The sequence below is a fragment of the Bos mutus genome, chromosome 6 (genome assembly GCF_027580195.1).
Source record: "Bos mutus isolate GX-2022 chromosome 6, NWIPB_WYAK_1.1, whole genome shotgun sequence".
Classification (NCBI taxonomy): domain Eukaryota; kingdom Metazoa; phylum Chordata; class Mammalia; order Artiodactyla; family Bovidae; genus Bos; species Bos mutus.
Window position 1 is genome coordinate 58,118,611 of NC_091622.1, and position 12,154 is coordinate 58,130,764.

The following is a 12,154-nucleotide window of genomic DNA, read 5'->3' on the forward strand; positions in this document are numbered from 1 at the left end:
GCCCATGTGCAGCAGCTGCTGAAGCTTGCGTACTTCAGGGCCTGTGCTCTGCAACAAGAGAAGCCAACACAATGAGAAGCCCATGTACCTCAACTAGAGAGTAGCCCCGCTGGCTGCAACTAGAGAAAGCCCTCACATAGCACCAGCTTCCCTAGTGGCTCAGACTGTAAAGAATCTGCATGCAGTGCTGCAGTGCAGGAGACCCCGGTTTGATCCCTGGGTTGGGAAGATCCCCTGGAGGAGGGCATGGCAACCCACTCCAGTATTCTTGCCTGGAGAATCCCCATGGACAGAGGTGCCTGGCGGACTGCAGTCCATGGGGTCGCAAAGAGTCGGGCACAACTGAGTGACTAAGCACAGCATAGCACTCACGCAGCACAACCAAAAATAAAGTAAATTTTTAAAATCCACAACCCAAAGACTATGGCAGCTTCTCTGCTGGCTCTCCTTCCAGAGCAAGTGTTAACCTAGTCAGACTTTACTTTTTGTATGGTTCTCCATTCACTGTGACCATTTTGGAATTTCACATCAGTCTCTGGATTCACAGAGGTTGCCTGACCATCTATCCAGGTGATTTCTAAGAGTTTCTGAAAGACGGTTGCAAAAGAGGAGTTCTGAAGAACAGTGAGCAGGGAGCGTGTCAGTTCAAGCAAGATCCTCTGTGCGGTGTCCCTGCCCACCCTCTCACTTCCCCAAAGGGCACTGCAGCCCCTCCTAGGGGGCACCTCCCACATTACTGCATTCACACTTGATGTGGCTGTTGTCGCTTCACGTGGGCCTCCCTCCTTCAGACTGCAAGGTCTCTGAGAAGAAAAATATGTCTTGTTACATATTGTAACTCCTATACAATAAAACATCTAGCAAGTGTATTTGTATGTATGTCTGTGATGTACATATGTCTATTTGTTTATGTAGTTGTTTACATACCCATTTTTATTGAATTATAGTTGCTTTACAATCTTCTGTTAGTTTCAGGAATACAGCAAAGTTATTCAGTTATTCTTTCGGATTATATTCCATTATAGGTTATAACAGGATATTGAATACAACTCCCTGTGCTATATAGTACATCTCTGTTGTGCATCTATTTTATGTGTGGTCATTTGTATCTATTAATGCCACATTCCTAATTTGTTCCTCCCTCTCTCCTTCTCCCCTTTGGTAACCATAAGTTTATTTTCTGTTTTACATATGTATTTATTTTCATTATATATATAATTTATTGACCACCACAATAACTACTCTTGAGTATATCATTTAACCTTCAAAACAATCTTATGTGGTAGATGCTATTAGTTCTCACTTAGAGATAAGAGGACTGAGTCATAGAAAGGTTAAGTAAATTACCCAAAGTCACATGATTAGTAAGAATAAGAATTAGTAAGATGTTAGAATCCAGGGTTGACACCGAGGTGTGTTTTTAGCCTCTTTGATGGAGCTACCACCACCATTTACTTAGCATCTGCTATGTGCATTTGTGCAATGCTCTTCACATTCATTATTTCCTTATCCTGCAAAGGATCACAGTGAAGTGTGGATCTCACTTTAAAACAGAAAACTTCCTTTGGGTGTATACCCAGAGGTAGAATTGCTGGATCATATTATAGATGTATTTTTAATTTTTTGAGGAAGCCAGAAACAATACTTCCAAGAGACATCAGCACTCCCATGTTCATTGCAGCTCTGTTCACTATAGCCAAGACATGGAAACATCCTAAATGCCCATAAACAAATAAATGGATTAAAAAGGGTATAATATATATACACAATGGGATATTATTCAGCCATGAGAAAGAAGAACACCCTTCCAATGACAACATGAATGGACCTTGGGCTCCTTATGCTACGTGATATAACTCAGAAAGAGGAAGACAAATGTTGTATGTTATTACTTGTATGTGGAATCTAAAAAGGTCAAACTTATAAAAAGCAGTAAAATGGTGGTTAGCCCAGGATAGGCGGGAGGATACGACTGATATTGTTTACGGGTACAAACTTGCATAAGTAGTAACTTAGCTATAGAGAACTAATGTGCAATGTTAGGAATGCAGACAGCAGTTTGGTACTATAATCACCAAGCTTGCTAAGAGACTAAAATTTTAATTGTCTCAATGACGAAAAACAAAAGATAACTATGTAATGCAATAGAGGCACAAAATATAATGGCAATCATATTACAATATACACATCTATCAAATTAACATGTTGTACATCTTAAATTTATCTTTGACATTTGACAATGTTATCCATCAAATACATTCAATTAAAAAATGAGAAAACTGAGGCCCAAGGAGTTTATGTAACTTATCCAAAGTTACACAATTAGTAGGCAGTAAATCTAACATTCAACCTAGTGTTACCTCCCACACCACAAATCACCTGGGAGAAGTGGGCACAACTGTGTGTAAACATCATTAATGAGAAGAAAAGATGACAGTTATGCTGACCTATTTCTTTTTTTCAGGTTCAGTCATTTTTAGCATCACTTGATGGAGAGAAGCTGGAGGTCTTAAAAAATGACCTAATTTCCATTAAAGACATCTTTGCAGCCAAAGTATTCGAGAATGAAGAGAATCAAGAAGTGCAAGGTAAAGAAAAATAACCAGATAAAACAGCAAGACAAACTGTTGGTGTCATCCTTATGAAGCTGCCGTTAATAAGCACAGCCCTTTAAACAGGGCAGAGGCACTAATTCAGCACTCCTCTAACAGAGCTCTCCTGCTCACTTCCCAACTCTGTGCCCCTACTCTTGTCACAGGAGCTGCTCACACTGACCTGCAACCCTCCCTTCCTCTGGGTGGGAGCTCCTGAGTCAGGCACCTTTACTTCTCTGATGTCCAGCATGTCACAGGCACACAGCAAATGCATCTGATCGAGTGATGAAAGAGCACAGTGCACTCAACAGGGGCCCTGATGGCTAGAGTTTATGCTGCAGTGTCGAATTTTTTGTCTGCACGTGGAAGTCGTTGAATGTGGTTGGCGTTGATGGTGGGCAGTCTTTGAGATTTCTTTTCATATTTTTCTTCTTCCTTTTAACTTCTGTGTGTAGGAGTTAGGCTGTATTTGTAAGTGGCCTACCCTTCCCCCCGAAAGTACAGTTCTGACAAAAGCACACAGTACCCCAGGGCCTGGAGGGTCAGGTTGTCAGTCACTGCAGTGAGCCAGATGCACCCTCCCACGATACGCTTCCAGCCAGATGATGACATGACCCAAGGAGACTAGAAGCGATCTTGTGAGAGCTGAGGCTTCCTTGAGAGGGGCAAGATGTTTTCCACGTTGGATGTGCTTAATGATTAGGTTGTCCATCTGGGAGCAGAATCTAGTAAAGCATTTGCTATGTACATGGAGAGTGATTAATGTCAGCACCATGCACTGCAACTGCCATCATTTTGTGTAGGTTATGCTGAGAATTTAAGCAACCAGGGACACACAAGGCTGGCTTCTCCTAGGATCCTCTGAAGGGTCTTACATGCAACATTTTTACTACTTACTTGCTACTCGGCCTTGAACAGGGTATATAACCTTTCTGAAACTCAGTATTTTACCTATACAATGGAGACAGTGATACCTATTCCCAAGGGCTATTGTAAGGATCAAATTAGATAATATACGTAAAAATGTATATTACAGTGCCTGGCACATGGAACTGCTCAGTGTTAGCTGTTCTAATTATCAGACATGCTAACACAATGCCAGGAAAATAGCAAAGATGCGATAAGCTATAGCTTTTATTTACAATTGTACTTATGATAATGTACATTCATATCATCCAGTCTCTGGAAGCATTTTGTGATACATACCTTTAAAAAGAAAGTCACTCAGTCTGTCCGACTCTTTGTGACCCCGTGGACTATACAGTCCATAGAATTCTCCAGGTCAGAATACTAGAGTGGGTAGCCTTTCCCTTCTCCAGGGGATCTACCCAACCCAGGGATCAAACCCAGATCTCCCACATTGCAGGCGGATTCTTTACCAGCTGAGCCACAAGGGAAGCCTAAGAATACTGAAATGGATAACCTATCCCTTCTCCAGGGGATCTTCCTGACCCAGGAATCATGTACCGGAGTCTCCTCCATTACAGGCAGATTCTTTACCAACTGAGCTATGAGGGAAGCCCGATACATAACTTTAATCAAAGCTCAAACACAAGAGCACAAATCCTTCAGCCTAGATGTTCAGGGCAGTATCATTCTAAGCATTTGCAAACTGTCATTTAAAAAATATCTCCCCCCTTATTCCCACATACTGACCTTCTGTGCCTTCAGTTTAATGAGATTTATGCTCATTGCATCAAGATAGAAGAATCAATTACACTGCAGCATAGAAAAAGGTCAGTATCAAAGAGACAGTTGGAGAACAATGTTTCTGAGCATTTTCGTGTTGCTATAAAGTCACAAAGGATGACAGCCTTGTCTTTGCTTTAATGAAGAAACTAAGACACTGGCTGTCAAAGGTCCTATGGTTTGTGTTATGGACCCAAGATGAACCAATGTAGATGCCTCTTTTCCAGAGCAACAATCACCAACAAATGCAGGCTGTTTTTCTTTAGCCTCCGTCCTACAGGGGGTGTCATTCAGCACAGATAAAAAGAGGATCCCTAACATCAAAGAAATATTATTGCCTGTGTAAGTTAAGGCAGCATTGCACCCCCAACAAGTACTATTTCTTGGAGAGGACACTTGATTCAAACTGTTAAATAGAAAATGTTACTTCATGTGTTGTGTTCCAGTCTTAATACAGAGCTTCAATAAATGGAGATTTTTGAATATGACTAAAAAGCAAATTGCAGTCTTGAACAGCTTGCTTAGGAAATGGTAGATTCGTCTCTCCTTAAGTGACGGAACCCTGTTACCTCCCATAATACAATATGTTCATTTTCCTAAAGGAAATCTCCAGATTATCAAAACACTACTAATTTTAATTAATTTAATAAATAGATATCATTTAAATGCCTAAAGAAGAACCGGAGAGAAGAATAGCAGGGTTGTCATTAAATCAATCCAGGTATGATGGAGTGTTACAAACTCCAGAAAGGTGAGGGATTAACTAAAAGCTGTCAAGAACAATCTCGTCAGTGAGAGCAAGTAGACAATCCAGGAGCCAAATTCTAGGAGAAACCAGAGCTTTTTCATCATATTTTTTCTTGTAAGCACTTATATTTCTATAATACCTCTAACACCTAAATAATTTATTTGATCGTCTCAGAAAATGTAATAAACTGTCATTTTTAGATAAATTTAATATTGGGCTCCTCTGTTTTTAATAATGTTAGCTAATGATTTGCATGTTTGTCTTTCCAGCAACACGTAATTTTATTACACTGCCATGGGTCTCTAATTTGGTTTCCCACTGTTGTAAGGAGATTTTTAAAAGCTATTTCCTCTTTTCACTGCCTTGGTGAAAAACTTCTCAGCAACATGTACAGACCAAGAATTGTAGTAATAGGTCTTCCTTGTTGCAACACTCTTTATTATCTGTATTTTTATCTACTTTCATTTTTCTCTGTGATGATTTTCCTAAAATGTTTGCTCTAAGTTATTGGTGTATTTCTCTGTTTTATGAAACAAATGCACATTTGAAAACTGGAGATACACAGAGTACATATATCCTAATTTAGTATGGATTACTTTCAAATATTTTTAATCTCCCTATGTTTATATCTTTGTAGCATATAACAATATCGTTATATAAAACTTTAGTGTTTACAAAATGCTTACACATTTGTTTTATTTGGTCCTTACAATAACACTAAAAAGGAGATGGGTGGGTTTTCTTATCCTAAATTTACAGAAGAGGAAGTGGAAGCTAAGAAGCCTTGTGACTGGCCCCAGTCACAGAGCCACTAACTGCAGGAGCTAGGGAAGAACTCCAGCCTCAAGTCAGACTCTTTCTGCCCACACAGATGAGAAGGACCACGCAGCTGGGGAATGAGAACCTGTGGGAACCGCCCTTCTAACTTTGCCCACTTAGAGAGGGTGAGACCAAGACCTCTGACCAGCAGAGAGAGAATCTCAATTTTTGATGGAATCCCATTTGCTTTCTCTCTAATTCTCTCTTTGTAGGCCTCCAATTCTCCCTTTTTCTGCTTGTGACTAATGCCTTTCTCATCCTGGAAGGCTAGGTTCAAGCATCACCTCCTTCTGGAAGCTTTCTTAATACCCACGATCAAGCTTTGCAACAGCCTGCTCTATCTGAGCACTCGCCTTACGGATTTTTATGATTTGCTTGTATCACTTCACCATGGACAAAGACAGCCATCTCTCGACCCCAGGGCATATGCCTCCCTCTGCCGGCCACAGCTACCCTGGCCCCCATCCATGTGACTCACTCCCCTCCTCCTCTGGGCTCTTACTCAAAAGTCATTGTCTCAGCTGCTCTCCGCTGGAGATTCTTAACCCCCAGCTGTCCCTATTCCTCTTCCTTGGTTTCTTCTTCTCCATAAAGCTTCTTTCCTGACTTATATGCTTTCCATCTCTAGTATCTTTATTGATCTGCTCCCCGGTGAGAATAAGTATATAAATTCTAGGGGATGATAAACTGATACAGGTCTGGCTATCTTGACAAGCTGCTGATTAACCATTTTGTCTATAAAACAGAAACAAAGACAGGCGGACAAGTGTTAGCTACAGAATTTCTCACACAGCTCAGGCCTCTCTGAAGCTGCCATCTTCACCCACTAATGTAAGCCAGGTATTTCTTTCTCATGGGGTTTTGAGATCATGTAGTCAGGCCAGACCAGAGAAGGCAATGGCACCCCACTCCAGTACTCTTGCCTGGAAAATCCATGGACAGAGGAGCCTGGTGGGCTGCAGTCCATGGGGTCGCTAAGAGTCGGGCACAACTGAACGACTTCACTTTCACTTTTCACTTTCATGCATTGGAGAAGGAAATGGCAACCCACTCCAGTGTTCTTGCCTGGAGAATCCCAGGGGCGGGGAAGTCTGGTGGGCTGCTGTCTCTGGGGTCACACAGAGTCGGACACGACTGAAGTGACTTAGCAGCAGCAGCAGCAGCAGTCAGGCCAGACAAATGATGCTTTCATACTGTAACCTCTCCTCACCCCAGACTAGTGATACAACCCACAGTGGAATCAATTCTTTTATTGATTTATTTTTTATTAAGGTATAGTTGAATTACAGTGTTGTGTTAATTGCTGCTATACAGCAAAGTGACTCAGTTATATATGCATTCTTTTTCGTATTATTTTGTGTTATGGTTTATCATGGGATATGGAGTGTCGTTCCCTGTGCTGTGCAATAGGACCTTGTTGTTAATCCATTCTATTCATATACATACCAGTTTGCATCTGCTAACCCCAAACTCCCACTCCTACCCTCTCCCACCCACCTCCGCCTTGGCAACCAGTCTATTCTCTATGTCCTTGATTTTGTTTCCGTTTCACGGGTAGATTCATTTGTGTCATATTTTAGATTCCACAATAAGTGATATCATATGGTGTTTGTCTTTCTCTTTCTGACTTACTTCACTTAGTACGATAATCTCTAGTTGCATGAAATCAATTCTTTAGCACTAATCAGAAACTTTAAAAATGGCCTCAACTTGTAGATTCAAATGAGAGATAGAAGATGGTAACTTTTAAAGATCTCTCCTTTTTATTGCCCATCAATGAGATTAATTTTATTTCATGTATATGACATGCTATATAATCAATATATTAGTAAATATGGTACAACTGATTAGTAAATTATTTTCAATAAATATTCATTTTAATCACCTGTTATGTTCCAGGCACTGTGTTAGATTCTCTGGATTCAAGAATGAGCAAAACAAATACCATCTGTACTTTCAGGTAGCTTCCAATCTGGAGGGAAGACATACCATTATGAAATATTGTATGACCAGGCAGGTCCTAGGAAACCATGAGAAGTTTCTCCAGAGATATGTTGTTATAGGTATTAAGATAAAAGTAGATGATCCACGGAGACTAATTCTGCTCGCTCAGCACTGTGGCTCTGTGGACACAAAAGGGCGCCCTGGGGTATCATTAAGGGTTGCAATGCTAAGCATAACAATACTATAAGCCTTAAATACTGTGTTGTCCCAGGGCTCTCAGGCCTGAGAAATGTCATTAATTTGTTTACGCAGTCATTCAACAAATTGCTGCTGACCGTCTATGCCTGTTATGGTATACATGGTCCCTCCCTGCCTTCATGTGCCCTTCAGTCCAGCCCAGGGGCGCCCCAGCTAGAGCTGTGAGCATCAAGGCTTTACCAGCCCCCTACCCAGCTGCAGCCTGCTACCTCGCCACTGTGCTTGAATATCCAGGCACGGCTCATCTTCGCCCGGCAGCTGGAGGGCGGGCTGCTGCCACCCCCCACTTGTACTCTGACCGCAGGCTGTAAGTTTGGGGGAGCTGCCACATTCTGCAGGATGAAAAATAAATCATGCTTCTTACTTCTGTCATTTTCTATTTCCAGGCATAGAAGAAAACAAAGAAGAGTTTGCTAGCATGCTTACAGAGCTTCTCTTTGAATTACATGTTGCAGCCACACCTGACAAACTCAATAAGGTCAGCCCCATCTGAGTCTGAATGTTTGTTTGTTTGTTTAAAAAGGTCTTGGTTGTAAAATTCCAGAGATTCACCTGAAATAGAAAAACCCCCAAGCCCCAAATGGCACGTGGTGCGAGAGGAGTCCCAGGCCAGCAATTAAGATTTGATGAGGCAACATCAGGAAATGTAACTGTTAAGAACATGCTAGGCTGTGTGATGAGACCTGCATTTTAGTTGCAGCTTCACTGGTGTGATCTTGAACAAGTCACTTCTCCACAAAATAGGATTTTATTCAAAGCAGGGTTATCTCCAGCCTACAGGAGGAAAGAGGCTGAATTGCCAAAGGGCTTTTGCAAGTTCCATCTCCTTTTGCCTCGAAAGTGACATGCCAGAATCAGACAGAGAAAGCACACCAGCCAGAGCCAGGTCACCCGCATGACCCTTCCCACTGGAAAGCTGGTGCCTCGTCCTGTCTAAGATCTAAGGCCATCCGGGCTTTCACGGTCTGGCTTCCTCTGATAGTAACACAGGATGTTTTGCAAGTTCGTACAGGTCTTGCTATAGCATTTCTTAATGAGGTCACTGAGCATTAATTACTTAAAATGGCGTCATTTCCCCCCTTCTCTCTCTCTTTCTTTTTCTTCTTTTTAGCAATGAGTGATTGACACGGGTCCTCACTCATCAAGGTGAGTGAGGAAAGGGCAGACTGAGGCAGGGAGGTGCAGAGATGAGTAATTCTTTATCTCTGATAGAGGTCACCAATTCTGGCAGGTCAGTGACTTGAACACAGTGGGGAAATTGCCTCATTCATCTCCGTGCAGCAGCTGCCACTGCTCAGACAGTGTGTGTGTGGTGCCTCCAAGGTCTCACTGGTTTACTTACATAGTCAGATAAACCTTTGTCCCTAAAAGAGGACACACCAAGGACAGTTTTGTTGGATTTTGTCTCCCCAGATCTTCTCCCAGTTAACTTTCCATCAACACTCTGTGTTATGTTTGACGTGCAAGCTTTCAAATGAGAAGTCAGTTTCACACAAGCTCAGATAAAACTTAAGCAAACAGCTTAAACTGCAATGCAAAAGCTAGTGAGTCTGCCCTTTGAAAATCCAGGGAATAATACATAGGGAAGGTGGTTTCTGCTTGGTCAATAACTTTAAAGGCCACATGTTGCTCAAATTGCACTCATGTGAAATGAAATTAATCAAAGTTCTCTCCTCCCCCACCACCACCCTGAGGTCAGAAGACCTGGCATGGCTGGAGAGGAGCAGAGCCATCCTTCATCTTCCCAGTGTGATACATGATTAGGTTCATGAAACACTGAGGGCTTCATGAAACATGGCAGAAGAAGAGATTTGCTTTAGCAATGACCCTGGCTAAATTTCATTTATGTATATATATTTGTATGTATATATTCTATCGTGCTTTTATAGTTGGTCAGGAAAAGTGAAAAATATACTATGGCTTTTCCACAGTGACTATCTGAATATCATTTTAGAATGCTTTCCAAAACTTTCTCTGGCCCTGCGGTATTATCTGCATACATTCTTTCTATTATGTCCCTTTTCTTACTGTATTTTACCAGAAAGCAACAACAAGGTGTTTTTAAGGAGGTTGAATAATTGCCCCACCACTCTTTAAACGTACCGAAAACCACCCTTCATGGATTAGGATTTGATCCATATCATGGGATTGGCTTTTGTGTCTCTGTATTTGTACAATAGACATATTGCTTTGGTTGCGGGGGGGTCCTTTGCAGGCCATGAAAAAAGCTCATGACTGGGTGGAAGAGGATCAAACTGTGGTATCAGTAGATGTGGCTGAAGAGTCAGAAGACAAAACTGAGAAGGAAGAAAAGGAAGAGAAACCTGAAAACCCTGAAGAAGACAAGATGAAAGAAAAGACAAATAAGACAGTCGAGGTAAACATGTTACAGATCATCCACCTAAGAGTAGTAATACGTACATTTTATTAGCAGCTTAATTGTAAGTGAGGCAAAGCCATTTCATTTTCATTTGTACCCTATTCCACACTAATATGAGTATTAATGTAATAAACACTAAGATCCCTCTATGCCAAGACATTTCATGACTTAGCACAGATATTGTAGCCTTCCTCTAGCTTTACGATTATAATTTAAAGGAAAAAAGATCTTTAAGAACATAGTTGATTTATTCTTTAGGGTAAAATTCCATCCTGTATGCAAATTTGTAACCGTAAAATGTCTTTATGCCCTTCAACTAATGAGGTAATTGAAGCTTTTTTGAAAAAATTTCATTTCCATAGTTTTTATTCTGTAGTTTAATAAATTTATATGTGCATAATTTAGAAGCTGCCTGTGTTAAAAAAATGCGTTTGCAATAACTTTTACATTGAATTTTAGATAAAATGCGTTTGCAATAACTTTTACATTGAATTTTAGATAAAGAAACTTACAATTTAGATCACTCTAAAGAAAAGTGTATACTGAGGTCTATTCATTCAGCCATCCTTCTACACACTTTCTTGCGTATCTGCCTGTTATGTGCCCAGCATCACACTGAGAACTGGGGCGTGTACATGTGTGTGCTCAGTTGCTCAGTTGTGTCTGAGTCTTTGTGACTCCATGAGCCTAACCTGCCAGACTTTGTCCATGGAATTTTCCAGGCAAGAAAACTGGAATGGGTTGCCATTTCCTTCTCCAGAAGATCTTACCTACCCAGGGATCGAACCCATGTATTTTGCATCTCCTGCATTGGCAGGCGGATTCTTTACCAGTTGGGCCACCGGGGAAGCCCGAGAACTGGGGACCCAGCTATAAAGAAGGATTGTCATGTCCCTGGGACCTGGTGACACTTCTATTTTATGGTAGCATTTCCATTTAGAATAGTCTACCCATTAAACTTTGGGTAATTTTTTTAAGGTCATATTTGTTAGGTTTTCTTCCCAAGAATTATTTAATTTTTTTTAATGTCACAAGATCTTTTAGAAAGTATCTGCTCAGTGAGTAATTTTCTGACTTATACTTTTTGCTTTCAGGAAGTATACATGCTGTCCATTGAAAGCCTGGCAGAAGTAACAGCTCGCTGTATTGAACAGCTTCATAAAGTAGCAGAATTAATTCTTCATGGACAAGAAGAAGAAAAATCAGCTCAGGACCAAGCAAAAGTTCTGATAAAGTAAATGTTACTTTTAATTCTTATTTCTCAAATTTTATGTATTTGTGTCATTCAAACGCACACAGACCCATGTACACCTTTGGCTACTACAGATTCCAGCTTCATGTCAACTAGTTCCATTGTTCTGTGGTCATCTTGAGAAATAAGGACTCTCTTAAGAAATGAACATGCTAGGGAGAATAGTAATAGTTAGCTAGACATTCCAAGAATTATTTTTGGAGAGATTTAAGGGAATATACCTTAAATCATTCAGAGCTAAGTATTTGTTTTAGTAGGTCAGGATCTTGGAAGTACAAACTTTTGAAGATAATTACATTTTCAACATGCCACACAAATAGAGAAAAGACACCTTAATGGACTTCTCGGCTAGTTTCATAGAAATATACAAACCACCCCCACTGTTCCTAGGGACATACACCAGCTCTGCATATTCTGAATCTGGCAATGATGGTCACTATTGTAAGCCAGGTCACTGTGGATTGCTTGTG

The 12,154-nt window shown here is 40.8% G+C and overlaps 1 protein-coding gene across 5 annotated transcripts in view; it reads left to right on the plus strand.

The window, feature by feature from the left end:
• FAM114A1 (family with sequence similarity 114 member A1) overlaps nucleotides 1-12,154 on the plus strand; it is a 67,794-nt gene that overhangs the window by 44,801 nt on the left and 10,839 nt on the right. For all 5 annotated transcript variants that reach the window (XM_070372265.1, XM_070372266.1, XM_070372267.1 and 2 more), the window contains 4 exons: nucleotides 2,465-2,588; nucleotides 8,439-8,530; nucleotides 10,268-10,429; nucleotides 11,527-11,666. In XM_070372265.1, the coding sequence (XP_070228366.1) occupies nucleotides 2,465-2,588; nucleotides 8,439-8,530; nucleotides 10,268-10,429; nucleotides 11,527-11,666 (518 nt within the window). The remainder of the gene's footprint in view (nucleotides 1-2,464; nucleotides 2,589-8,438; nucleotides 8,531-10,267; nucleotides 10,430-11,526; nucleotides 11,667-12,154) is intronic.